The 25,816-nt window shown below is 36.5% G+C and overlaps 1 protein-coding gene and 1 long non-coding RNA gene across 2 annotated transcripts; one reads left to right on the plus strand and one right to left on the minus strand.

The window, feature by feature from the left end:
* Positions 1–2,775: 2,775 nt before the first annotated feature.
* On the plus strand, positions 2,776–3,591 carry LOC120012197. Its single transcript, XR_005471222.1, has 2 exons — positions 2,776–3,199; positions 3,309–3,591. It is a non-coding gene; the product is annotated as an uncharacterized LOC120012197 (long non-coding RNA).
* Positions 3,592–6,382: 2,791 nt separating this feature from the next.
* Positions 6,383–22,841, minus strand: LOC120012196 (regulatory-associated protein of TOR 1-like). The gene is made up of 23 exons (XM_038863504.1): positions 22,042–22,841; positions 19,227–19,329; positions 18,433–18,515; positions 18,192–18,350; positions 17,990–18,106; positions 17,704–17,861; positions 15,379–15,533; positions 15,110–15,254; positions 14,956–15,034; positions 14,689–14,790; positions 13,988–14,071; positions 13,774–13,884; positions 12,279–12,632; positions 11,999–12,191; positions 10,405–11,010; positions 9,861–10,190; positions 9,521–9,644; positions 8,719–8,843; positions 8,459–8,604; positions 8,255–8,356; positions 7,674–7,759; positions 7,348–7,432; positions 6,383–7,185 (listed from the first exon to the last, which is right to left on the minus strand). The coding sequence occupies exons 1-23, from the start codon at positions 22,345–22,347 to the stop codon at positions 6,841–6,843; spliced, it is 4,098 nt and encodes a 1,365-aa protein (XP_038719432.1). The 5' UTR covers positions 22,348–22,841; the 3' UTR covers positions 6,383–6,840.
* Between the last annotated feature and the right edge of the window lie 2,975 nt (positions 22,842–25,816).

Consider the following 25,816-nt stretch of genomic DNA (forward strand, 5'->3'; position numbering starts at 1 on the left):
TGTTATCTGCCAATAGTATAAATCAATGTCATATTGTTCTTTGGGGTGGACCATACATTTTGTTACATATATAGATTAGGTATTAATGCTTAGTGTTTTCTTATAGGCTACCAAGGATTTCCACAATCCTTTTGAAGTTAACATATATATGGATGTCTACTCAGAAATTGCTCTCTCCCGCATATATACATACATATATATATATACACACAAAAAAAGTTGGTCATTTCTTTGGATATCCGATATGAGCCTAAACTCGAGTCGTCAGGCCTACGTGCACAGAAGTTTTTCACATGATAACAGTGTTAGGGCAAAAGCCCAACATGTGGCCACAAGGCACAGAAGTTTTCCACATGACAACAGAGTTAGGGCAAAAGCCCAACCTGTGGCCACAAGGTATTGATCACAGTGAGAATCGAACTCAGGACCTCTTAAGTCCGTATGATATTGCCTAAAAGAGATTTACCAACTAGGCTATCACTCAAATCGTTCACGCATATATGCACATTCACACGTGTAACACACAAATGAAAATGGGTTAGAGGTTATTTCTTTCATTTGGTGTTTATTTGTACGTACTTTCCTTCCTGTGACTCTTTAATCCTTGTAGTGAATATAAGTAATTAATTGTCGTTCCATCAATTTCGAGTCCTAACGACTTTGTTTTTCTGGGCTGTCATCAACGATATTTGAGCCCATAAAAGATTTTGTTGTTTGAGAGATACTTGAACTTTTCTTATAAACCATACACCAAGCAAGCGATGTGGGATTACATGTTTGACATTCTTAACCAAATCATTGACTCGAGAACATAATTGATATTGTGTTAATTACTTGCTTAGTGTGGTGAATAATGTGAAAAGAAAAGAAAAGAAAGAAGAATCGTTCATTCTTTTCAAGTCTCTTAGGACATGAGAAGCATCTACGACCTTCACAAAATATTATTGTAAGTGGAGTTGGAAAATGACTCGGGAAGGTGAAAAAACGACAATTAGTACGACAATCATCAAGGTTTTGAAACCCTACAAGTCCCTTTCTAGTTTCTTCCATTGTAAGAAATGAAAAAGAAAAATATATCACAAGCAATCCAACAAAATTCTTATATATAATCAACTAATTTACGTATATAAATTTTATACCTAGCTCAGTCAATATTAATAATTAATCCACGGTTACAGTTTTTTCAATTTTCTATTTTTTACCCTGCTTAATTTCGTTTTAATTCTTCCATAAATAAAGAAATATTAGTAAGAATTAATGTAGATGTCGCAAGACATCAGACAGCTACATTTCTGATTAGGACAATAAAAGTGGCATGTTCTTTGGCAACCAGTCCATTTCTTCACGGTTAGGCTATCATCCTCAATATCTTCATTACGGGTTCTATCTTCTTTTTCTTTTTCTTTTTTAAATTTAAAATATAAGATACAAAATGAGAAGATATATATATTATTATTTTTAATAACCAAGGAATCACCCAACTCAATATACCCTTCAGACATCTGAGTGGGCATAAATCCTCGGGCTGTCAGAGAATTCATTAATATGCTTAATATTAATATACATGAATGGATGGATGGCTATATATAGTGCCATTCATGTTAGTTGGTGTATATATATATATAATATTTTTGGTAGGAGAATTGGAAGAGAGAGACACATGAATGATGAATATATGGAAATGCATAAATGCCCAGAATTTTCTTCAGAAAGAAAATTTGAGATGTGATCAGGTCAAAGTTTTGAAGTGAGAAATTTTTGGTATGGAAACCTATCTAGTCAAAGCAGCCTCTATATGGAGCATGCACATGGCCAATATCTATTGCCTGATTTCCAGAACACAGAGTCCAATTTGTATACTCTTAATTTGGACTTTTTTTCAATTGTTTAATTTCCTGTGTTTTATGTGCTAAGCAGCCTAAGATAGACAAGTTCACCCAAACTCTTGTTCATTGTTCTTCACAAATTACTAAAGCTAGAATTGATTTCATTTTTCAATTTTATTTTTTTTTGTTTTTCTTCCATGCTTCCATGTCAAGTAAAGATTGAGACCATTTGAATAGAAGATCTATCGCATGCCAAATATATATATATGAAGCCCCTAATTAATTAAGATTGCTAATTCACATTCGGGTTATTAATATTAAACAACCTGCTTTTGCAATGTGTGAAAAAAATAAGGGAGGAAATTGTCAAGAATAAAAATTCTATATCAGTCTGGCATAACACAATCGAGTTATTTATAAACAAAACTCAGCTCCTCTTATATCGAATAAGGGTGTCAATAAAACTTTGAGGTACACCGATGTATCCAAAGAGAACTGGAGCTCAAAGAGAATAATTTTTTGGGGGGCTTACTACGCTCACTGCGTCACTCTGACCCCCCTGAAGATCTATTTTTTTGGTCTAAGAATCAATGCATGACGATGATACATGAAGAAAAAATCTATGCACACCCGTAATTCAGAGTAGACAATATTTTTAATGTATTTGGGAAGAAAGAGAAAATACAAGAAAAAGTTACTAAATAGGTAACCCAAAGTGATGATGTGCTTGTTGGGCGTGGTCCTGTGTTATGTAGTTGTGATAACCTGTTTGGGCTGCAAACCTTGATGGGGTCCCACACCCAACTAAGGGCTTTCATTTCATTTCATGCCCCCATTACCCAACTACTAAGGAATGGAACACTTCATTTCCCTAATTTCTTATAAATGAGTGGGCTTTGCCTTGGGGTACAGAAATCAGCCTCCAAAACTCACCATTTTAAGATCTCTCTCTCTCTCTCTCTCTGTGTCTCTTCTATTTTGTGCTTTCACACACACACACACACACATATATATAGAGAGAGAGAGAGGAGCTAGCAGGGCTGTGGCATGATCAGAATCAATGGGTGCGTGTGAGCAAGATGGAGAAGCAGGGCACGTGCATTACTAACTCATCACATATATACATATATACATATATACATATATATATACATATATACATATATACATATATACACATATATACATACATATATATATACATACATACATAGATATATACATAGAGATAGTAGTAGTAGTATAGCTTATGTCTTGATGCTCTTCGTGAATTAGGTTAATTAATTTAGTGAGTTGGTTGTTCATGTGCCCGTCTTCCCCATCATGACCACTACTTCACCCTTCCACCATCCATCGATGAAGCTCCATTTCAGGTCAGTCAAATTCAATATCATTTTCTTTTACTACATATATAGATATATAGATATATATATATATATATATATAATTATGAAGAAAATAACATTTGTGGAACTCCGTTAGTGTGGATGTAGAGAGAGATTAAGATGGATAGGCATTGACTGAATTGTCTTGATCGGAGAAGGTTAAGTTACATATGGATTGACAAAGTGTGTTATGTGTATGGTCACCATCTAGTGTGGCATACTCTGATTTTGACGAATTCCTTTCCGGGTACTCTACAATTTCTCTTGAATTTTAGTATCTGAAATTCTTATCTGATAGCTCATGTGATGCTAAATCAATATATATATAATGCTAATGATTAGTGATTAGTGATTTTGATCGCTAATTATCTTAGTCTGTATCTTGATGTTCTCCTTTGGTTTCTTGGCTTGTTCTCCTATTTCATTAATTCTGGGGTCTTTGCTTTTGTTTCTTCATCTCTTCATCAAAAAAATCAACTCAGAATTATCAAAAAGAAAATATATATATATATATACAATGCTAATGATCAACACTGTTTAATTGGAAGGATTAATTATCTTCTAAAATGCATTAATCTGTGAGGAATTGCATAATCCTGTGTAGCTCTTTTGAAATCTGACTCTAAAAATGGACTTAACCAATCGTTTCTTCAGAAACTGCTCCACATAAACCTGTCATTTACTTCAGTGGTAACATGCAAGCTGTCCTACACATATATAGATAATTAATTTCCTTTCATAATAACATTGCTTAGAGTTTCTCTCTAATTTTTTTTTTCAAAATATTTAACAAACATATATCTATTGAAAGCAAACATATATACAATATTAGATATAAAAGCAAGCATTAAATATTCATCCTAAAGAGAGAACAATTAATTAGTTTTTTTTTTTTTTTTGTGAAACGGGAGATGGGAGATTCAAATCATGATCACCAAAGTGATATACACCATCTTTACCACTCTAACTAATGGCTCGGGTTTTAACAATTTATTAGTTAGGTATGTAGCATATATATATTTACATTCATATATACCATCCACATATCACTATATGAAAAAATATTACAAATTTTCACTAAGCAGATTATTTTTTATGTCACTGGCTGAGTCTTACTGTGTAATTCTATGGCAATTCAAAGTGGTATGACTGCATTGCACCTTTTTTTCTTGATGCCATGTTCTTTTTTATCAAAATTGTTTCAAGTGTGAAGAAGGAAATTAAATACCAAGGATAATGATATGATATGATATGATATGTGTCGCGGCTTGGAACACATATATTGTGAAAGTCACATCATGCCAAAAAAAAAAAAAAAAAACACCATCGGTTCATGATAATAAAATTGGGTTGTATTTATTATGAAGGGTGATCATCATTATTCTCTTGCTTTTATTTTTTTTATTTTAATACAAAAGGTGATCAATGATTAATGTTTTTTTGTCCCAATTATCACAAATAATGAAATTATCCCCGTAAAATCATGGGCCCCACATATTCTACACGATCCACATGAAATTATGTGTGTCCATTTGAATATTTGAGATAACTATGGTGAAAAAAATACTGAAATCGGTAAAATTATTCGTCATGAAAATACAAAACCACCCAGGCTACACTCTACAAGTTAAACCACAATGGCCGAGCCATCGAGTCCCAATAAGAGATTAAGAGCCAAACATAGAGAGCTGCTCTTTTGATCCTAGTAACACCCACATAATATATTGTTGTTCTCTCAATTATTATTGATTGTGGTGTGAAGAATCTTTTGGACTCTATGAATTTACGTTTGATCTGAATGTTTCTTTTCAGGGTATGAGAGTGTGTCTCTAGATAAACGTATTTATCCTTCTAGTCACGAGTTAGCTTAAATTTTTCTCAACTTACATCGTCGTCAAGTAGAAAATTTATGTGCATGCGATGCAAGACTAACAGCTCGAGTGTTGATCTATATCAGATGTTCAAAGGGCAAACTTGCATAATATCATTCTCGGTTACCCTATATATATATATATATATAACGTATGAATAACGCTTGAGACCCCAAAATATGATCATAATTTTATTCCCAATCAATGTAAAGTGTTGGATGTAAAGTGAGTACTATATATGTGTTTATAAAATGATCATAATTTTATTCCCAATCAATGATTATACACGTATTAATTTCTAAAATGCATGTGGTTTCCCCACCGACAAAGGTCCCTTTAACAAAGAGGCAGGCAATTCCCTCGGATGCTTGAATTATAATGATTTCACTCAAAAAGTGTAAATTCTTTGAGGGTGTGAATGTGATTGATTATAACCAGCTGGAAGCGAGCGAATCACTCTTTATCACCCACTGGAATGAATCATGCAAAGACAAAGATTAATAAATATGGGTTTAATTAGTTGGTTGTCTAGTAAAGTTGCTCATAAAATGATGAAAATCCCCTCTTCAGAAGAAAAAGAAAGTAGTTGGCATGCCATCTCCATAGAATTTGAAGATTGTCGCATTTGAGGAATGGCAAGACGATGCCAATAACCCCTCAACCTACATGATTAAGGCATATATTCGAATTGAGTGTACCAAAATTCGAAAATCTGCCCATTCTGTGCCTTCTCTCTCTCCTAACTAAACCCATTTTTAACCTGAACAAACTTTCAGTTTCTGTTTCAGCTTCAGAGACTATCTGGGTTCTGGGACAAATTTATCTCATAAAAACATATAAACATATAAATATAGCATGAGTGAGACTCCTTCAAATCGTCAATACATCACAGAGATTTTTCATAATGCAGAAAGACTAATACATTTAATCTCTTATCAGTAATAAAGGCAATGACATCAACTAATGGCATTCTGTAACCTGAAGACAAATTAAACAACTGCAGAAGGGACAGCATTCATGTAGCCTTCCTCCCTATAAATAAGTTCAGAGCCAAAGCTTAGTTAGGAGAAGGGTCTCCCCAACCTCTTTAACATCTGGAGAAACGTTCCTGGGCACCATTTTCTTGAATAATTCCAGTGCTTTACAAACCATTCCCCTCCGACACAACTCGCAAACTTTTATATAATGTGAAGAAATTGTTTCCAGGACAAAATTGCTTTGCATCCTAACTTCTCCATGCATGATATCATCTTAGATTCCAGCTTCAATCCTATTAAAAAGATGAGAAAGGAATGGCACATATCATCCATATCCACATCTTCACCACTGAAATTATGATAATTGACCCGAGTGTGCTGCTTTTACAAATGAACAAAAGGGGAGAAGGGAATAACGAACACGCCCCCCAAAAGAAAAGGGATATAGATAAGAAAAAGAGGAGGAAATTGAAAGAAAAAAATCGAGATATTTACACACATTTACCTACATACCAAACTATTTGCCTAAGCCCCCATCAACAAATACGCAGGAATTCTTCCCACTGGTGTATAGTGCCCCTTTATAATGGAGGCTAATGAATATGTAGCATACAAATTCTTCCCACCGTTTTTTTTTCTCACATCTATTCACAGGAAAGATGAATCAGGCCAGTAGAATCAATCACACTGGATCGAAGAGCACCCATGGATCTGCACCAACAACGGAATCTCGACGAATTTCGACGCGCTTTTGCTTCTTTAAATATGAGCAAATATTAATTCATCTAGCTTGAGAGTTGTCGTCAGCGTAGATTGATAGACATGAATCAGCAGCACCAGCAGCCAGTCGTATTTGGTAGGGATGGAAGGCCAGGCAGCTAACAGAACCAATTTTCTGTGCCATGAAAGTTGATAAGTACCTAATGGTGCCTAGTTGATCACCCTCTAGATTGAAAACTTTGATTAGTTGTTTGGCTGAGCCACTGGCAATGATGGGAGCATGTCTGTGGACAGCTAAGGCTGTGAGTGAACCCCTGTGAGCTTCTATTGTGAATGTGAGGTAGGCATCCCTCTTATTTCTCAGATCAAGGAGCTGAATATCACCAGCCTGAGATGCACTGACAATCTGAAAATAAGACATGTTGATGAAGGTGAAGTCTCATATATTTTTTTATAAGCATCTCCAAGGAGAAAAAAAAATGGATAAAAAAAATTCAAGTGTCTAAGATAAGCATGATGTCAAAAATTCAGAGCAGACAAATAATCACTGCAAAATCCTAGTGCTTACCTTGGCGGGATCAAGTCCAGGTTGAAAGCCAATCCCCACAACTCTTTCTACCTTCTGAGTGTGCGGCCGAGTTGCACAAACAAGCCTAAGAATAACAAAGGTTACAACAAATTCAAGCAAGGCCAGAAATTGTGGCAAAAGAAAAAATCATCATTGAGACGTCAGAGTTCATTCATTGTAAACCTTAAGGAACATTGCCATGTCTATGTTAGTTTTAACTTTTAAGTCTTTTTTTTAAAGCTAATGGAGGCTTAGGATGCTACCATCTGAATAATATTGTAGCGTGAAAAGTAAATATTCACATTGGACTAGGTTAAGATAGATACATTTCAGGTGTCCGGACATCATAAAGTCTGACAGAACCATCCATGAAACCAGCAGCGAACTGACCACCATGAACTTGAGAAGCACACTACAAATTGATAAAAGTAAGAAAGTGATCAGAGGTTGCAAGTATAACCAAAAAAGACTAATTATAAAAGAAACAAGAGTACAGGTGATCTCTCTCTCTCTCTCTTTTAAAATAAAATCAACAAAGCTAACATGATGTTTAAACTTCTTAAAACACAATCTGTCAATAGAAACGACACTTGGAAACTGAATTGCAATAACAAATAGGATCGTCAAAACAAAGCCAAAATCTTTATAATAGCAAAAAGTAATAGAATTGATGTCTTGACAACATATTCAAAGAGAATCTAGCTAAAATAGTTTCATAGCAAAACAACTACCGAATACCTTTCTACTTTCAACAGCACAAAAATGCAACAATAAACGAATAATGTTAAAAATTTATGTACTTACATATAAAGCACATGGTGCTAGAGCTAAGTTGATTGGATAGGCATTTGGAAAATTCTAAACTCCGCAGCTAAGAGATGACGAATTTGGAAATTTCTAAACTCACCAGTGCTGACAAGCTGCATTCTGAGGATGAAGGAATAGAATGAGCAAGCTGCTCTTTGTCCAGGTCCCACACCATGATGGATGATACCTCACCAGAAGCATACTGTTTAAGTGAGAAATTGGGAAAAAAAGCATCAAAGAATTGTCCACATAAAATCTTGAGCACCAGACCAGAAGATATCAAATCTTAAAAGACAAAATTTACCATATATCCAGACTGCTGTTGCCAGTCCACGACTGCATTCACACTTCGCACACCAGGTTTATAACCTTGAATTGAAGAAAATGCAGTAACAAGCTTTTGTTTACCCTTCAGACTATAGTCTTTCCAAATCCTAATATTTCCGTTACCTTAAAATAGACAATTACAACAAAAGTGAGATTGTCATAAAATATGACACTCCACAGAGAGAGGTCCACACAAATGACACCATTTAACACAATAAACATGGCCATAATTATTACATGAAGCAACCAGAAGCAAGCTTTCATCAAGCTCATTCAAAAGGCAGAGCTTAGAAATTCCTTTCTCGGGATAATCATGATTCTCAAAACTGTTGAGAGGGGCAGCTTCCTCATAATTCCATACCCTGAGAAAGAACAGCAGCAAAATCACCCCAGTCAAAAATTATTATCATAATTGAAATGGCGGAACAGAGAAATTACCGTAGCTACAAATGGAGAATCGAGAAACATTCATTATTAATATTACTGGACAACCTTAGTCAAAAGGAAAAAGAAGGCACATAAAAGCACTTAAACAAGAAAAATCAGTGTACTTTTTATCAATCAATCTTTGTTTTCCTCCTTCTGCCTCACTCTCACACATTTTCTGGAGTGTCAAAATCAAGTTGTGAAAAAGTTTTACATTTATTATGTTCATCTTCAAGACGCTTTATTTCACACAACCTAAAATTATCCTAAGCATAAACAAGTGAGAATGTTCGTATGGAAAAAAATTAAAGACCATCCTTCGATTGTTCTCGTATCAAATCTGAAGGGCTACTTCTTCAATCAATAAATATAAACCAGTAAACACAATTATGACAGGTACTGAGACAATTAGTATCTATAAACTCGATTATCTGTCAGCTAAGAGGACCCTTACTTTCACAAAGTTCACATTCAATAAAAGTGTCATAAAATATGGACTTTTGGAGGCAATAAATCAAGTTTCAACGACTCTGTACGCAAAATTTCCATCATTGCAGACATCAATCAAAACAAAGGACCATAAAGTAATCTTTATTTCAAAAGCTTTGCTTACCTGATACGTTCATTTTCATCAGCAGCAATCACAATAGGAGAGAAAGGTTGCATCACGGCCGCTTTAGTACCCGTTTCAAACTTTGTATCCCAGCTAGCAATTTGATTATTAAGCTTGTTAACGGCTGGCAAAGAAAATGGAAAGCGCATTACAGCAAAAGCTACCAGAAGCATGAATTGGAAGGACATATGAATCAAAAGGACCAGCATATATCGGTACAAACATACACACACACATATTTATATGTGTGTGTGTGTGACTCCGTGTGCGTGCACGTGGGTGAGAAAGAGAGGGAGAATGAGAAGAAGAAAAAGAAGACCAATTAGTTGAGAAGACCCACAAGAGTGTTGACATTTCGAAATGTGCTCCATAGAAATTTTTTCCCTCTCTTCTCTTCTTGCTAGTATCTCTTCACTATCATCTGCTGCAGTAAGAAGTGGCTTTGAGAAGTGCGCACAACTCCAATTGTAAATGCTCGACTGTGGAAGCAAGCTCTGTCCAGAAATCCCAGAAGATCCTCCAGAACCCAAGAGTGGATCAGCCAAGCCTGAGTCTGGAGAATTCATCAAATGCGGCCTGAACTCTAAAGAGTATACTCTACGTATTCCTGTTAAGTGACTCGGCCTTGGAGGACTGACAGGAGGGGTTCTAAACGTTAAAGGCAGATGACCTGATGACGACAGCAGAGATGAAAAGTTGACAGATAGAATACAACAATATCAGACACTAAATATTATCTGAAATTCCAAACACAGTGTAAATAAAATAAAATTGGAATTAAGGAAATTAATTGCATGAACATTTAGTGGGGGAGCGAAAAAACCCTATTGAAATCAAGCATAGTGCTGCACCGCGATGAACAAAATCTTAACTAATAGCAATACCTGCATTCATGTCAAACCACGAAGATGAACGAGCAAGGCCAGCAAGACTAGAAGTTGCTGGAGCTGCTGTGGTTTCACCAGGACGAAAACTACTTGAAGTGGAATTTGAAGGTCTTGTCACCACTTGTTCAATCCCAATAATTGACAGCACTCTCTGGCCAAGGCTTGCTATCCGAGGAGATGGATCCTTGGCCAATGTACACATAGCAAGTACACATTGCGAATACATTGCACTATATAGGGGTTTCGGCCTTGAATGGTTGACAACGCCATTGCTGATGCCATCATTAAGAATTCCAGAATCAGAATGTTGAGATGAATCATCAGACAACGGTGATCCATGCATAATTGCAGGTGCAGCTAAAGGGCTGCTGGTGGAGACACTTCCATCTCGAGCCAATGATGGATTGTCATTGCCAACTCGCATCAAAGGACCAATTTGAGATGGAACAATACTCATGTGGGGCAGAGCACATCCACTACCTGTACCTTTTATATGAGCCAAGGAAGGTAATGAACTCAGTAGAGAGTTGGGTTGTGGTTTGCAATATGTTGCAGCAACTGACTTGAGATGCTGCTTGTGGCTAAATGCAAAGCGTGCAAGAGCTGTCATGTGAACATTACAATCATTAGTGATGTACTCCCAATCAAAAAGCTTCCGGACTAGATCTAAAAATGGAAAAAAAAAAAGAAAAAAAAAGGAGGACCACCACCTAATCATGAGCACTGAGAAAAGAATTATAAAATATACATATATGTGTTATATTGTTGCACAATAGAGGAGCCCGAGTTCATCTATTGGTGGCCTGCTCCTTAAAACTTGAACGAGGTGTAAGGTTCAATTTCCCACACCCTCAATGACTTGCAAGTTTTTCTTAAAAAAATTCATCATGCAAGTAAACATGATGTTCACTTGATACAGAAATTGTTTGTAATCTGAATGAAGCTCCATGGCTTATCCCCATCTTAGAACAATATAAAGTATAACCCTAAACCGCTTCGATGTATAAGTAAATAAAAAAAGTTTGTGAAGCTACCAGAAGTAAACTCGGGTGAGGGTGGGGCCATGGGGGTACCAACCCATTACATAAATATTACCAGTAATTTTAAAATCAAAGACTTATATAAACAAGAGAACTCAACCAAAGATGGCATCAGTAAAGGTTTTAGCGGTCATCACACGCATTACATATATAAAGGTCAACAACTCCCATGCACAAGGCTCTTGCAGTGGGCAGGGTTGGAGACATGTAGGATCTACGTAAACCTTACTCTCAAATAATATGTGGAGAGATTGTTTCTAAGACTTGAACTTGTGACCTCTAGGTTGCACCAATGCAACTCTACCACTGAGTCACATGTTCGCCTCTAAAAACAACTTTTATGCGCAAGGCTCCCGCAGTGGGCGGGGTCCAAGATAGACAAGTTGTACGCAAACCTTACACCACATAATATGCAGACAAGTTGTTTCCAAGAATTTAACATGTGACCTTTAGGTTGCACCACTGCACCTCTACCACAGTACCACTGGGTCACATCATTAGAAAAAGACAAAGGCATTGAAAACAGGAATGCAAAATTGACAATAGCGTACCTACAACAACTTCGGCTCTGACCAGAGGACTACCATCAGAAACAACATTTAAAAGGTTTTTAATGATAATAGTTTCAGCTCTAATTTTTTCATCATCATCATCACATTCTTCATCACCTCCAACACCATCTCTGCATGGATCATCCCCTATGTCAAGTAATGTACCTAATGCAAAAATTGCAGAAGCCCTAACCTGAAATAGAATTTCATAATTAAGAATTGAAATCAGCATCCAAAACCCAGATACTATGCAGCCCAATTGCAATGCAAGAAAGAAAACCTCTGGTTGGGGCTCAGACAGCAGAGAGGCATAAATGGCTGGAGCATCTGCCTGCAAACCTATTATTTGTGCCTTAATGAAATCCTCCCACAGCTTACCCAGACAGAGGCAAAGCCACTGAAGGAAAAGGGGCTCAGTCTGTCCATCATTAGGAATTGAACTCTGAAGATGCTTCAAGCAAACATGAATTAAACCAGCTTCAATACAGGCTTCCTGACCCCGTCTGTGCCCATCCACAATGACAGCCAAAACAAACGCAGCCATTGCACGTTGTTCTGGATACGCTTCAGTGCTATCAAGAAACCTTATAAAATATGTATGGCCCCCATCCTTTACAAGATCAACCTGACATGACTGTAGTCCAACAAGGCAGAACTTCATATACAATGAAATAAAGGGGCTAAGGATATATGTAACAAGAGTCTAAGTATTAGTTAAAGCTAAAAGAAAATTGAAGAATTTTATAGGGCTGAACCGCATAAATCATTTATAAACAGTTCAGGGAAGATGGACAACATAAGCAAGAAATACAAAGCAGGTTGTGGATAACTATCATATAATACAAAAAATTTAATACTGTATCCTCTCCCTCCTTCCCAACCACATTGTCTGCTCGACAATAAAAATTTTAAAAAAATTTATCATTTATGGAGAACTTATTTTTCAAGTTCACATAGCTGTGATAAGCATTTTTTCAACAAATATAATTGCAGCTTACCCAAATATTGAACATTAATTTTAAAATTCAAATCTTAACAGATGCCAAAGAATCTAAGATTAACATCAAATTCAAAGTTGATCTTTCTGATTGGATAATCATATCAAGAGACATTCAAGAAACAGATTTGGACGACATTAATTGCATGGGTGCTGTATTTGAGGAAAAATTTTGACTAAAGAGGAAAATGATGTAACTTGTAAGCATGGGCAACTAAGAAGCACTGATACGGGTTGGGCAACCTAGCACACACAATAATCTGATCACTTCTTGTTCAAGCATATACATTTGCACAGATAGACTATCATATGACCACTGCCAAATTTACATTGTCAAGTTCCAGAACATAATCATACAACGAAAAATAATTTATTAGAACATCCTCCCGCAAGACATCCACTGTACATCCAAATTGCATTGACTGCACAATGGAGGCTTAACATTGAGGGAGAACTCATTTATGAGTTCAAACAGCTGTGGAAAATGTAAGTCAATTATCCAGATAGAGAAGTTGGTTTTCAAAAAGATATTATCATTGAATTTTTAATGTTGATAGTGCATGTTAGATGAAAAACAAAACATCCAAGAAATGAAACATGGTTGACATGAATGGGATAGGCACAGTATTCGTTCAAATGGTCTCCCAAAAGTGCAAAACTGATGTAACCATGGACAACCTAGCACGCACAATAACCAGCTCACTTACCATCCAAACATAAACATTTCCATGGATCATCAGATATCCGCAATCAAATTATGAAGCAAAGCTAAATTTACCTTATCAAGTGCCAGAATCTTTGTCCATATGAATACCAGAATTTGCCGAAGTTCCGGTGTCGTTGTTTGCAAAAGCTTAAGAACATATGGAAATATTCCAACAGACAAGGCCTGAAAGAACCATAGCCCATAAGTACATTGACACCAAGATCACAAGGTACATATTTCTTAGCAAGAGAAGAAAGGGCACAATGAGAAGAATAACAATAACTACCAGATCCACAGCCCAGGGACCCATATCAAGAAATCTCCCAAGAAGAACAAGTGCCCGGAAGCGATGGCATTGGCTTAGCAAAACCTGATACATGGAAAACTCATTCATCATCATTATAAAAAAAATACAAGTAGAAAATCTAAAACAAAAACGGAAAAATGCAAAAGGCAATGATAATGGAGTAAAAGAGATGATGAGGGAATGACAAATATTTATCTCACAAGGGCAGGGTTTAGGGTTTAGAGAGAGAAAATTAAGAAAAAGTCCATGTTTGGTGCAATGGATTGCACAAGGATAGGATAGCTTATGGATATGGATATAGACTGCATAAAGAATAGGTATGGATATATGTCAAGCTGAAATTGCCCGCTATTATCACATCTAGTTAGAGAATTTGACCAATATCACCAATGCCTATGATGTCATTTTCAAAAATAATCCCCAAAAGAAAAACTCATGATAACTCCATGTTGTATAAACCTCAACACAAACAATGAGTTGTTTACCAAAACAAGTCAACTTGGCAAATGACATCAAACAAAAAAACTCATCTCCACCTTATCCTGCAAAAACCAATAGTACTAGACATCGCAAATCCAAAAGTCACGCAACCTATATTCCAGAAAGCTAAGAATCACCAAAACTGACAGTTACCAATTGATGAGCCCTAAAAATAACATGAACCAAGAGAAGTGCAACACCTGAAGAACAATTGGCAATTGCTCTGGTGGCTTCTTAAGCTCAGACCCATGGTCCAGCCATACCTCAAAAGCTGTCAGCTGTTCAGTGAAAAAGGGACTTGGCTGAAACAACAACAACAACTCACTCAGTCATAAAGAAATGAAAAAATAAAGTATAAAAAAATAAAGCAATATTCCTCAACAACTTGGTATTTTCACGAAGATCCATTCCATCATAACAAATCTGAGTTTAATGATCCTGACAAACAAGGTTGAGGAAATAAGAACCTGGAACTCTGCGTTAGGGTCTTCAACAAATGCCGGTAACTGAGAGAGGCAAATTTCAGCAGCCATGTCCCAGGCATCCCTACATTGCAAATTAGTTTTGCAGGGCGGAATTAATTTAAAACCAAATAACAATTAATTAATAAAACAGTCATACCACATATGATGCTGATGGGTTGGAGGCAACATTGGATGAGAAATTGGGGAACAATTTGCAGATCGCATAATCCTCTCCGCAAGTAAGAAATTTCTGAACAGACTGGCGACTAATAGATCTTGTCTGAATAGTCGCTGAAAAAGATCTGCAGAATGAAACTACTGTAATGGTTGGCTACATGTATACCAAAAAGACCTACATGAACAACAAAGTGAAAGACGCGGCAATGTAACATATTTGATCTGTATTTGAAGAAAAATGTTAATTACCATGTGGAAGAACATTCCAGGCAATTGTGTCTGTCACTGCCGTAAAGATCCAATTCAACTCTCCCAAAAGCGTTCTACGATCAGTTTGCAGACCCGGAATTTTATCTATTAGGGAATAGTCAAGGGTCTCGTGCAGTAATGACCGTGTGCAGAACCTGCGAAAGATGAATAAAAATATCCATGTTAGCTACCTTCAGTGATACTATAATAAAAATGTAGATAGTATTAAAAAAAGACATCATAGACAAAGCCAAATTTATCAGGACCAGTCCATCTTTTACTTCAAGATATTGCCAACAAAACAAAACAGAAAAACAGTCGATGAGGACAAAGAAAGCACACTTGCAACACACAATAAAACAGAATCAAATCAGAGAACATACTTATCCTTGTATTTTACCATATAAAACCAACTTCAGAGGGATTCAAATACAAAGTTCTATCTTGAGTGGATTATGTTATGTTAGAATTTGAAATAGATAACTCTTGTTCAATGCCTCTGAATTAAATGTGTGCATTCTAGGATCAAATCATTTTATTTAGGACCAGGTCCACTTTAAATCATCTATCCCATCATTCCTCAGCTTTCTGCAAAGGATTTCTCTGATTCTCTCTAACAATCATATTTCTGAACTTTTTATCACAGAAGTTTATTTATGTTACTCCTTGTACAAAACCTAATACTCTACTTCAACGATACAAGATCTCCATAAATGACGTTACAAACTAAAGGTCAGATTCGAGGCCCCAAGAAACATTTTAAAGACTCTTTCATAACATAATCCACTCAAGATAGAACTTAAAGTCAATATTCCAATTTAAAAAGCACTAGGGTTTTTCAATAGGAGCACTAGGGTTTTTCAATAGGATAAATGAAATCATCGAAGAAACACCTATTCCAATTTAAAAAGCTGGAAGATATATGCAGATTCTAACCAAACTTCCCACTTCTGTCAAATATTTTTCCAAACACCAACCCCACACAATCTTCATGCTCACACAATGTCTTGAGCTTTGTTTCAATTGAGAATTTCCTAATGCTCTCCTTTTATGTCTCCTACAAGAATCTGATTAGCTAGTCTGCAATCTTCTTGCAACCAGTGTCAGAATAGGAAAGAGGACATAAAATATACAGGGAAATTTTATAAGGCATTCCTTATGAGAGCAAGCTCTTTTCATAGATAATCTCCTTTCCATCCACCAAAATTTTCTTGAATCTTTCTAAAATGAGATTAAACATTCTAGTGCCTTTGAGTTCCACTCCTAGAGGAAGCCCTAGGTATCTGATTGAATGCATTCCTGCAGTCCTAATCCACAACCTAAACTTTTGTCCAAACTTTAGTGACAGATTGGATGCACTCCTACAGTCCTAATCCGCAACCCAAACCCTTAGTCCAAACTTTAGTGACACAGTTTCAACTCTTTCTTGCTACTGTTGACTTTCAGACGCAATACCACTCCACTTTTGCTCAGGTACAGTCTACAGTACCATCCACATAAAAGAGATGAGAAACCAGAGCTTTCACAAACCACCTTCACCGTCCATTTTATCAGTAGAATTTATCTCAATGGTCACATTGCCCCCATGATTTCTCTAAAAGAACATTACCCCTACCCTTTAGCTCTTTTTCAGACATTTTCACCTTTAACATTGGAACAAAACAAGTATGCCATTTCATCAAGTGTTTGACCAAAAGAACTCTCCCTAGATCTACAACACCACGCTTAAGCAGCATGTTACCACATCTAAATGTGGTAGGGCCCACATTCGAAATTCCCACCTTCCCAAAAGATTGGAGGATGATCTGATATTAGTCTTGGGGGCAACCTTTTTTGAAATCTCTCAAATAGTGATCATCCCAATACATAAAAATGAATTGAGTGGTCCATTTGAGAGGGAGAGAGAGAAGGCTTCACCATACTGAAGACACTACGGGAGAGGATCTTAACTATTGAAAAACTTCAAAGTGAGGATTCAATATGGCCAATTAATATTTTTCTGTAAAGGAAGTGGAGAAACAGAGACTTTTGTTTGTTGCTCTCAATCTGAAAGGAATTAAAGGGGAGTTGCCAAGCTAGTGGAAGATGAGCTGAAAGTATGGAACCACAGCAAAGGAGTCAACAGTGGGGGAAAAAAAGCATGACCTCTTCTACTTGCTGGACGTTTAGAGGAGAGGGAACTCCTTTTGAGCTAAATAATCATAAAATGGTCCAAAAAACAACCATCACCAAAGCAGTCAATGCTTCAAAGAAAATGAAATTAACCATATGAAATGTAAATAAATGTAAATCAATTGAAACAATAGAAAAGGGGAAAATTTTCACCATCTCAAAGCCATCTTGATCGGTGTAGTGAGGCAAGAAGTAAACACATCAGCAGGAAACTCAACACTTTGAGGAAGAGTCTCATGTGCTTCGCATGATGCAAGCAGAATGCAATCCCTTGTTGATCCGGCAGAGTTAGAAGCACTCCAATCATGAAGCTATTTAAAATTTAACCCAAAAATCACATTAAATTTCAGGGAAATACAATAAAATAACGACTTCTATGCATCATGGAAACCAGCCAATTCCATGCAAGAAGAGCTGATGATGAATTTTCATTAGATACCTCTAGGAAGGCATTGACGACCATCCCAGCAGAAGAGCAGTCAAAAACATATATCGATGGAGTCTTCAACCAGGAATCAAGGTCGCTGATCGGTAAGGGGATATACTGTGTATAGCTCTACAACAACATAACAGTCCAAGACTATAGTAGTTAAGAAACAGGAGCACCCACTGTAAATATCAAAGAAGTAAAAAAGACGAACTTTATTGAACAGCCAGATTTCACTGTTGGTAGTAGGCTTGGGGACCCCATGTCCATTATAATGAAACAGGACCCTCTCTGACTTAGCAAGTCTGCGACATGTATTGCAAAGTTTCTTCACTTCATCCACGGTAGGGTCAAGTTGAACCCTGTAATGAGCCTGCCCATATACCAGAAAGTTAACTTCACAAATAAACTTTGTATTTGTATGCCAAACAGAAGCCCTTTGAAAACGATCTCACCCTGGGTTGCCACCTTTCATACTGTTGTTTCAAGTTTTTTCCAATTGTTTCAAGTGCCTTTTGAGGTGCCATTGAAAATGGATCTGCCAAAAGGAAGAAGATAAATGATTGGAGCATAATGCAGAAGAAAATACAGGAGAACAAAGATTTAGCTTCAACTAATAAATAAAAACTTCTAGGGAAAAAAATTAAGGCTCACTGTTGCCAATAGACAAAAGAAAATGCCAAGCAAAATGTTGTTTGCGGAAATAATTAATAACCTAATCCCACTTTTTCTGTCTGTTTTCCAGTAACAAGACGATCAATTTTGCAAGACAAAAGCATAAGCACATTAAAAAATGAGATAGACCAAATATAACTAAAATTCAACTTTTCTACAGGCATGCATTCCCCTTTTAAAGAAGATTTAAATGCCCAAAATAATCGTAGGGGCAAAAAGTCTGAAATGATTGTGAATATAAGAGAGATAGAGAGAGAGAGCTTCCAAAAATGTTTAAAATAACAATAAAGAAACCATTATCAGCAACTAGAAAGCATCTCTTTGTATGTAGCACAAAGTTGGAAGTGTTCCCAAACTTTGCATCTAATCAACTATAGCCAATGCGACTAATCAAACTATCACCAAATCACAATATGAACGTTGACACTTCCACGAACACCTTCGTGTATGTATGAACTTGAGTAACTATGTAATGCTCACGATATAAACACTGACACACTAATACACAAGTATTGCAAACATATACAATGAACATATAACAGCATTAGAAGGAATGATCAGTGGCAAAATGCACCTATCCAGCACTCCATTCTGGCACAAGGAGATATCTTTATGACATCGGGCGGATCGACACTAATGTTTAAACACAACACTAGAGCTACACATCCTGTCTTCATCTGCAAGAAGATTTAGGGGTTAAAACAAACAAAGAAAGTCCAAAATAATGATAAAAGAACGACAAATTGGTAGAGGTGGAGTTGGAAGGGAGAGGGGATGCGGGAATGGAGGGCACAACAATTTTACATATAACATCTAAAACCACTTAAACAAATGAAAGTATAATAACAGTGACAATACAATATCAAAACATGCATGTGCATAGACAGTTAGACACACTTACAGACCATAAACATATCTAGGTGGGAACTACATACAATTCATCTTTGAAAGAGAGAGTATGTACATCATGGGACTAAAAAAGTTGAATATAAATAAATTTTCATTCCAATTCAAAGAACCAAACCCAAACTGAAAATATGAGAACAACCAAGCCGTTGATTCATCTTTTGACCAAATGAAAAATAATTTCATGACAAGGCATCAAGGGCCACTTGCCACCCAAAAGGGGTATAGAGGAAAACAAGAAACGAAGTACAACTTACACAGCTGATGTCCTATAAAAGTCTTCCAAAAACAGTTGTTGATCTATCATGTTCCACTATCAAACAAATACTAACGAAATGCACGAGGACAGATCTTTCTTCTCCGGGGTTTTTTTTTCCCCTTTTACTTTAGAAGTGCATATGTTGCTTTTGAAATACATAAAATCAAAAAATAAATGTAATCAGATAAATCCACAGTATTCTATGGAGTGTTAGACTAAATGAACAAAAACTAAATAGCTACTCCACTGCAACTTCTAAAGTAAAAAAGTGTGAAGAAAAACAAGTAGACCCTAACAAAAACACGGATGTGCCACCCAGGCACAGTATGAGATGAATACGGCATATACCATTCTAAAAGGAACTGCGGTGACAACTAAAAATTCGCATGAGAACGACTGAATGTGAGGGTGTATGAGAAGACATTCATCACTAGGGTCTATGAGAAGCAATACATAAACCCGAATCTTTCATCCACATCATACTTTCTTAGTGAAATTTTGATATACTTGACAATGTTCTGCACCAACACGGAAGAAGTCTCAGTAATATGCCCGGACCACATCACCATCTGCATATTCATATATTTGCATAAAATCAATTATTGGCGAACATGTGGCATAGTGGTAGAATTGTATTGGTGCAACCTAGAGGTCATAGGTTCAATTTCAATTCCGGGAAACAGCCTCTCCACATAGTATGTAGAGGTATAGTTTGTGTACATCCTTGTGCACAGGAGTTGTTTACCTCTTACCAATAATTTACAAGACACAATTACATTCACCCTCTTACATCAGTGCGAATTATAAGCTCTCCCTAACAGTATCTTTTTTTTGAGTAGAGAAATCTTGTTGCTTGATAATATAATATACAGAATTTAGAAATCCGGTAGATCATTGGGCAGATGCTAGCGCTACACGGAAATCTGTAACCAAATTTCCCAATCATTAATTTAAATTTGATACCCTTTGTCATATGGTTGTCTTCCAAGCCCATGTTCCAATTCTCTTTTATCAGCCATCACGGCATCACCTTGCATAAGCTTATGGATGGCCACAAATATTAGGCAAGGGGGTAGCAAGGGTCACATAATCAAGTATTAGGCAAGGGGTAGCAAGGGTCACATAATCAAGACTTTGGTTATGGTTGTCTTCCAAGCCCATGTTCCAACTCTTTTTTATCAGCCATCATGTTTGCATTAAACTTATGGATTACAAAAATGTTAGGCAAGCCGTAGCAACTAGCAAGGGTCACATAATCAATAGTTTGGCTCTTCTTCCAGAATTATACCCTCCTCACTTAAGATGTTTAAAGTTCAAAAGGTAAATGTCATACAGTGGCGGGTAGTTAGAAGCTAAATTTCACAAAAGGTCTTCAGTGTCTCTACATGTTAAGTCGATAAGATTCTTAAGTGATATTTTATTTTGATAATTTCCTGGAACTTCGGGACCAAAACACACCTGATTTCTTCTTTACAGCATAGCTAGGTATAGCAGAAGAAAAACTCAACATCACTAGCATTTCGCCAATCAACAAGAACAATTAGCTGCGGCAATCAAATGAAACATTGTGCTTCATATGTTACACGACAAACAGATGCATGCCCCAACAACCAGTTAGGGAAATGCCATGTAGAAACCCCAACCAAAAATATAATTTGAAGTTCGAACACAAACTGCAGAATGATTGAACAATTTCCTTGAATAAACACTCCCAACAACAACCTTAAGCAGCAAGATTATTTTATTTTGTTTTATTTACTTACTCAACTAACAATCCATTTGCCCAAAAAAAAAAAAACCATCCATTAAACTATTTTAAGTTGATACATATTTTCCTTTGACAGGTAACTTTTATAATCCATGCTTTTTCTTTGGCAAAGCAATATATATGGCCAAGCAAAAGAAACAAAATTAGGCAAAAAAAAAAAAGGATACGCGAGAAAATTTCAGCCAAACTAAGCAGCAAGATAAAGTTATTTTTAAAATTGGATCCCTTCCATCTAGCAGTAAACTCCTCCATTACTTCATTAGCTTACTAAACCAAACATGACAAGGAACGCGGTCGATCATGGTTTTCACCAATTAAAAGAAAATCATGGCACACAAAGCAACCAATAGACAAAACACCATAGAACCAATATGACCTCTAGCGCACACAAGTCAAAAAAAAAAAAAAAAAAACGCCACAGTACTAACAAATGATGCCCGTAAAACTTGATCTTACTCGGTCCTTAGGCCGCCATTTAGAGACGAGGCCACTATCAGAAGGGCCCGTAGATACACCATCTTCGAAGGCGTCATGTCTGAGCTCACAGAGCACAATAGTCTGGGGAAGGTAAGCCAAACTCGTTGCAGTCGCAGCATTGCCGCCGTAGCTACTACTTGCGCTCTCAGAATCCCTCCGCTGCGAGGAAAGCTGGTCACCGTCATCATTGGCCGGACCGTTACAATCGTTATAGATGTGGTTCGGAACCCCTAACACCACAGAAGATTGCGGGAACCTCGAATCCATCAAATCCCCCAATGCCATTCAAATTGAAAAACCCTCCAAATTTACCAAATATAAAATAACAGCCAAGCAATCAATCCGCTTGCCCTAATCGAGATACCATGGCACGTGAAACTGGAACTACAAAACCCTAGGTCTCGAAACGGTGTGTTTTATGATCTCAATAGAGAGAAAATGGCCCAACGAGGCTAATCAACGAAGCCGCTGAACCAGCGGCGCATAGAGATGCAGAGGAAGTAAGAAAGAGAATCCAGCTCGGATGAGAACAGGAGAAGAGGCGAGCGAGATTCTAAAAGGCAGTAGAAATACTAGCTCTCGAGAGGGACGAGGGTGATGGCTGTCGAGGCGGCGTAGGTGACGGGGTTGGCGGTGGTGGAGGCGCATATAACAGTGGCGGTCCAAACAGAAAAGGAAAGGGGAAATACCAAAAGAGGGGTTCGGGGCCGAAGAAAATAGGATTTTGTTTGTGAGAGAGTAGAGCGAGAGAGTGCGTTATGCTTGTCTCAGTGTCTCTGTATTTTTTTTTTTCCCATATTTCTCTTTTTGTTTTACTTTATCTTTTAGATTCTTGGGAATTATTGTGTTTTTTTAATAAGAATTATTTTTTTTTGAGGAAATTTAATAAGAATTATTTAATTAATTGAAATATTTGAACGAGTATAATAATAATAATAATAATATATTCTTCTATATATGGTGAGAAATCAAGCATAAATGTAAATGTGAATCTTAATATTCATATTCTATTTTTTATTTTTTTTGTGAATCTATACTTTATTATGATCTATTACATAGGTAATGAAAAATGCTAACTACACACCCGAGTTATTAATTGAAATGGTAAGGATGGTGTGCATCACCCCAGTGATCAGAGTTCGAATCTCCCTCTCCCGTTTCAAAAAAAAATAAAAAATGAAAAATGCTACTAACTTGCTAAGTATCTCAAAGTTTTTGTCCAAGCTATTTCAAATGCTCGGATCATATGAAATTGTGTGTATCTATTTAAATATTGGGATCTCTAAGACTAGTGCATAGTTAAACGGAATTTAAAGGAATAATTGATTTTTGATGAAATAAGTAATAAATAATAGCAATAATGGAAATTTAAGGTAGAAGGCATTGACCAATCAAATACGTTATGAAAGAGTGCTACAGAGTACACGCGTACATCGAGATGTCTGAAGAAGAAAGAAAGAAACTTCAATTTAAAGTAAAAAAATGATGTAGGGAGTTGGGTTGGCCATGGCCTCTGTCTTTTCTCTGCATTCAAATTAACACCACTGTTCATGCCAGTTCCCAGATAATGGACCACAAGAGAAGAATGTACTTCTAATTTTCATTAAATTCGGATACTCGGATCGTCTCGCTCTCTCCAACCACCTGATAAATCACAGGATGTTAATAAATCGCAGAATGCTGGTAAATCGCAGGATGTTGATGTAGAGTGTTCAATTTAAGTTCACTTATTGTAAATCCTCGATCAATTAGGACACCCCTAGACAAAGTTAAAGACCCAGATGATTCAAAACGATTCAAAAACCAATTATATAATCAAATAATGGATTTGACAGAGCATCCTGATATTTGAATAGTCTCATTCTCCTCCAGGTACATGATAAAATCACATAATATTAATAAATCGCAAGATGTTGATGTACATAATTGAACTTGGATCTTCCAACTGGAATAAGTTATTTTCGGCCATCCTTAGACAAAGTTAAAGGCTTAATGATTGAAAAGCCAATTATATAATCAAAGGAATGGGCCTAATATTGTGGTGAAGTGTCTGATTTTCATGTCCGGCAATGGTAGTTTTGTTTTGTCATATATGTAGGTGATTGTCCATATACTCTGAATGTGAGTTTGACATGTATATAATCAAATATTATTTTTCCTGGTTTTGGTCATGACTAGTAATGAATCAAGAAGACATACATAGGTCTAATTCACTTCCTCATCTTTGCTTATTTTCAAAGTGGGCTCATGCCCCTAAATAATGGAAGAAGAAAGAATCAATAAATTAAAACCAAAAGCAACAACATCTACGTTTTCACCTGTTTTTTTTTTTGGGTATGTTTTTCACGTGTTGTTTTCAAGGCATAGGATTTCTAGAATCACGAATTAAGTAGGGCCAAAGACTCCCATGATTTTGTTTTTTCAAACCATCGTCATTGCGTTTTAGGTCCAGAAAACGCATTGATAGTTTGAGAGAGATTGAAACTTTACTTATATGCGACTTGATTTGAGTTATGCCCTGGAAATATTGCAAGTTATTAAGAATGTACATGACAAGAAATTTCTAGTTGAAGCATGCGCAAAAGATGATTATTGGGTATATCATGTATGGGTTGTTCTTTGGGCAAATACATGTACTTGTGGTTTCCCTATCGAAATCAATTAGACACCCAAGTTGACATAGAAAATTGTGTGCTATGGGGATGAATGGGGGAGTGTGTGTGAGTGAGTGCTCTCTTCTTCATCCCCTCTCATACATATATCTCAAAGAGACAACAATCTCTATGTTTAATTTTATACTTGTTTATGTGTAATTGGTTGACCTAGACACCATCAAATTTTATATATATAATAAAGTACTTATCACTTTCTCACATCCAGCCTTTCTTCATTGCTCTTTGTGCATCAATTTTTTTTTTTTTTTTAATAGGCAGCACAACAGCAAGAAATATATAGAAAACCAGAAACCAATTACAGTTGGGCATCCGAGGATGGCCAAGATAAGAGTAAATGGTGATGGAGTTTTTACATAGAAATAATAACAATATATGATGCTTTTTGTGCATCATACATACCCTAAAAAATAACATGAAACAGGACATGTAAATTGGCCAAAGAGATGGCGAGAGAACATATTCCCATTTCCCAACCAAAGAGATTCATGAATGACCCTACACAGATGTGCTTGAAGCCTACCAACCCACTAATATTAAGTACAAGGCCTGTAGATTGGGCCCAACTCTAAGGAAATTCACGTCCAAAATCATAACGAAACGACAGGGCCCGCATGGTAATGCTCAGGCCCATCAAAAGAATTTGGTAGATTTTTTACTTGTACATGAAATGAAGATCCTACATGTTTCAGCTTTACAGCCAATGAATCATTGGGCTCCCAACCAAACATAGTGCTTTACAGCCCAACCATATTTTTTACTTTTTGCAAAATAATTAAAGTTACAGATCAGATCTTACACTTATTTTTTTCTTCTTCTTCTTGTTCTTACAACATACAGTGAAACTGAGAAGACGGTGGTTAACAGGGTCCTGATGCTCATGATGTGGACAACGTGGTGTGGACTGTAGAGTCTGGACCCAATCACCCAAACCATCATCTGGGCTTCACCAGCATGAAAATAAATTTCGGCCCATTTTTAATGCAACATGAGTTTCTCGAATACATTCTACAGCCCAGTCCAGAAAGTTATTGACAACGTGTCTATACATTCAGGTGCCACGCTAGAAAATCCCTCTTACC

This window comes from Tripterygium wilfordii, chromosome 13, assembly GCF_013401445.1.
Source record: "Tripterygium wilfordii isolate XIE 37 chromosome 13, ASM1340144v1, whole genome shotgun sequence".
Taxonomy (NCBI): Eukaryota; Viridiplantae; Streptophyta; class Magnoliopsida; order Celastrales; family Celastraceae; genus Tripterygium; species Tripterygium wilfordii.

Excerpts from the sequence above, each read along its gene's own strand:
- LOC120012196 (XM_038863504.1), bottom strand. The coding sequence starts at position 22,347 with ATGGCATTGGGGGATTTGATGGATTCGAGGTTCCCGCAATCTTCTGTG. Across the intron at positions 18,107-18,191 it reads AAATCTGGCTGTTCAATAAA|AGCTATACACAGTATATCCC; the intron begins GTTCGTCTTTTT and ends ATGTTGTTGTAG. Across the intron at positions 8,844-9,520 it reads GATGAAAATGAACGTATCAG|GGTATGGAATTATGAGGAAG; the intron begins GTAAGCAAAGCT and ends GTTCTTTCTCAG.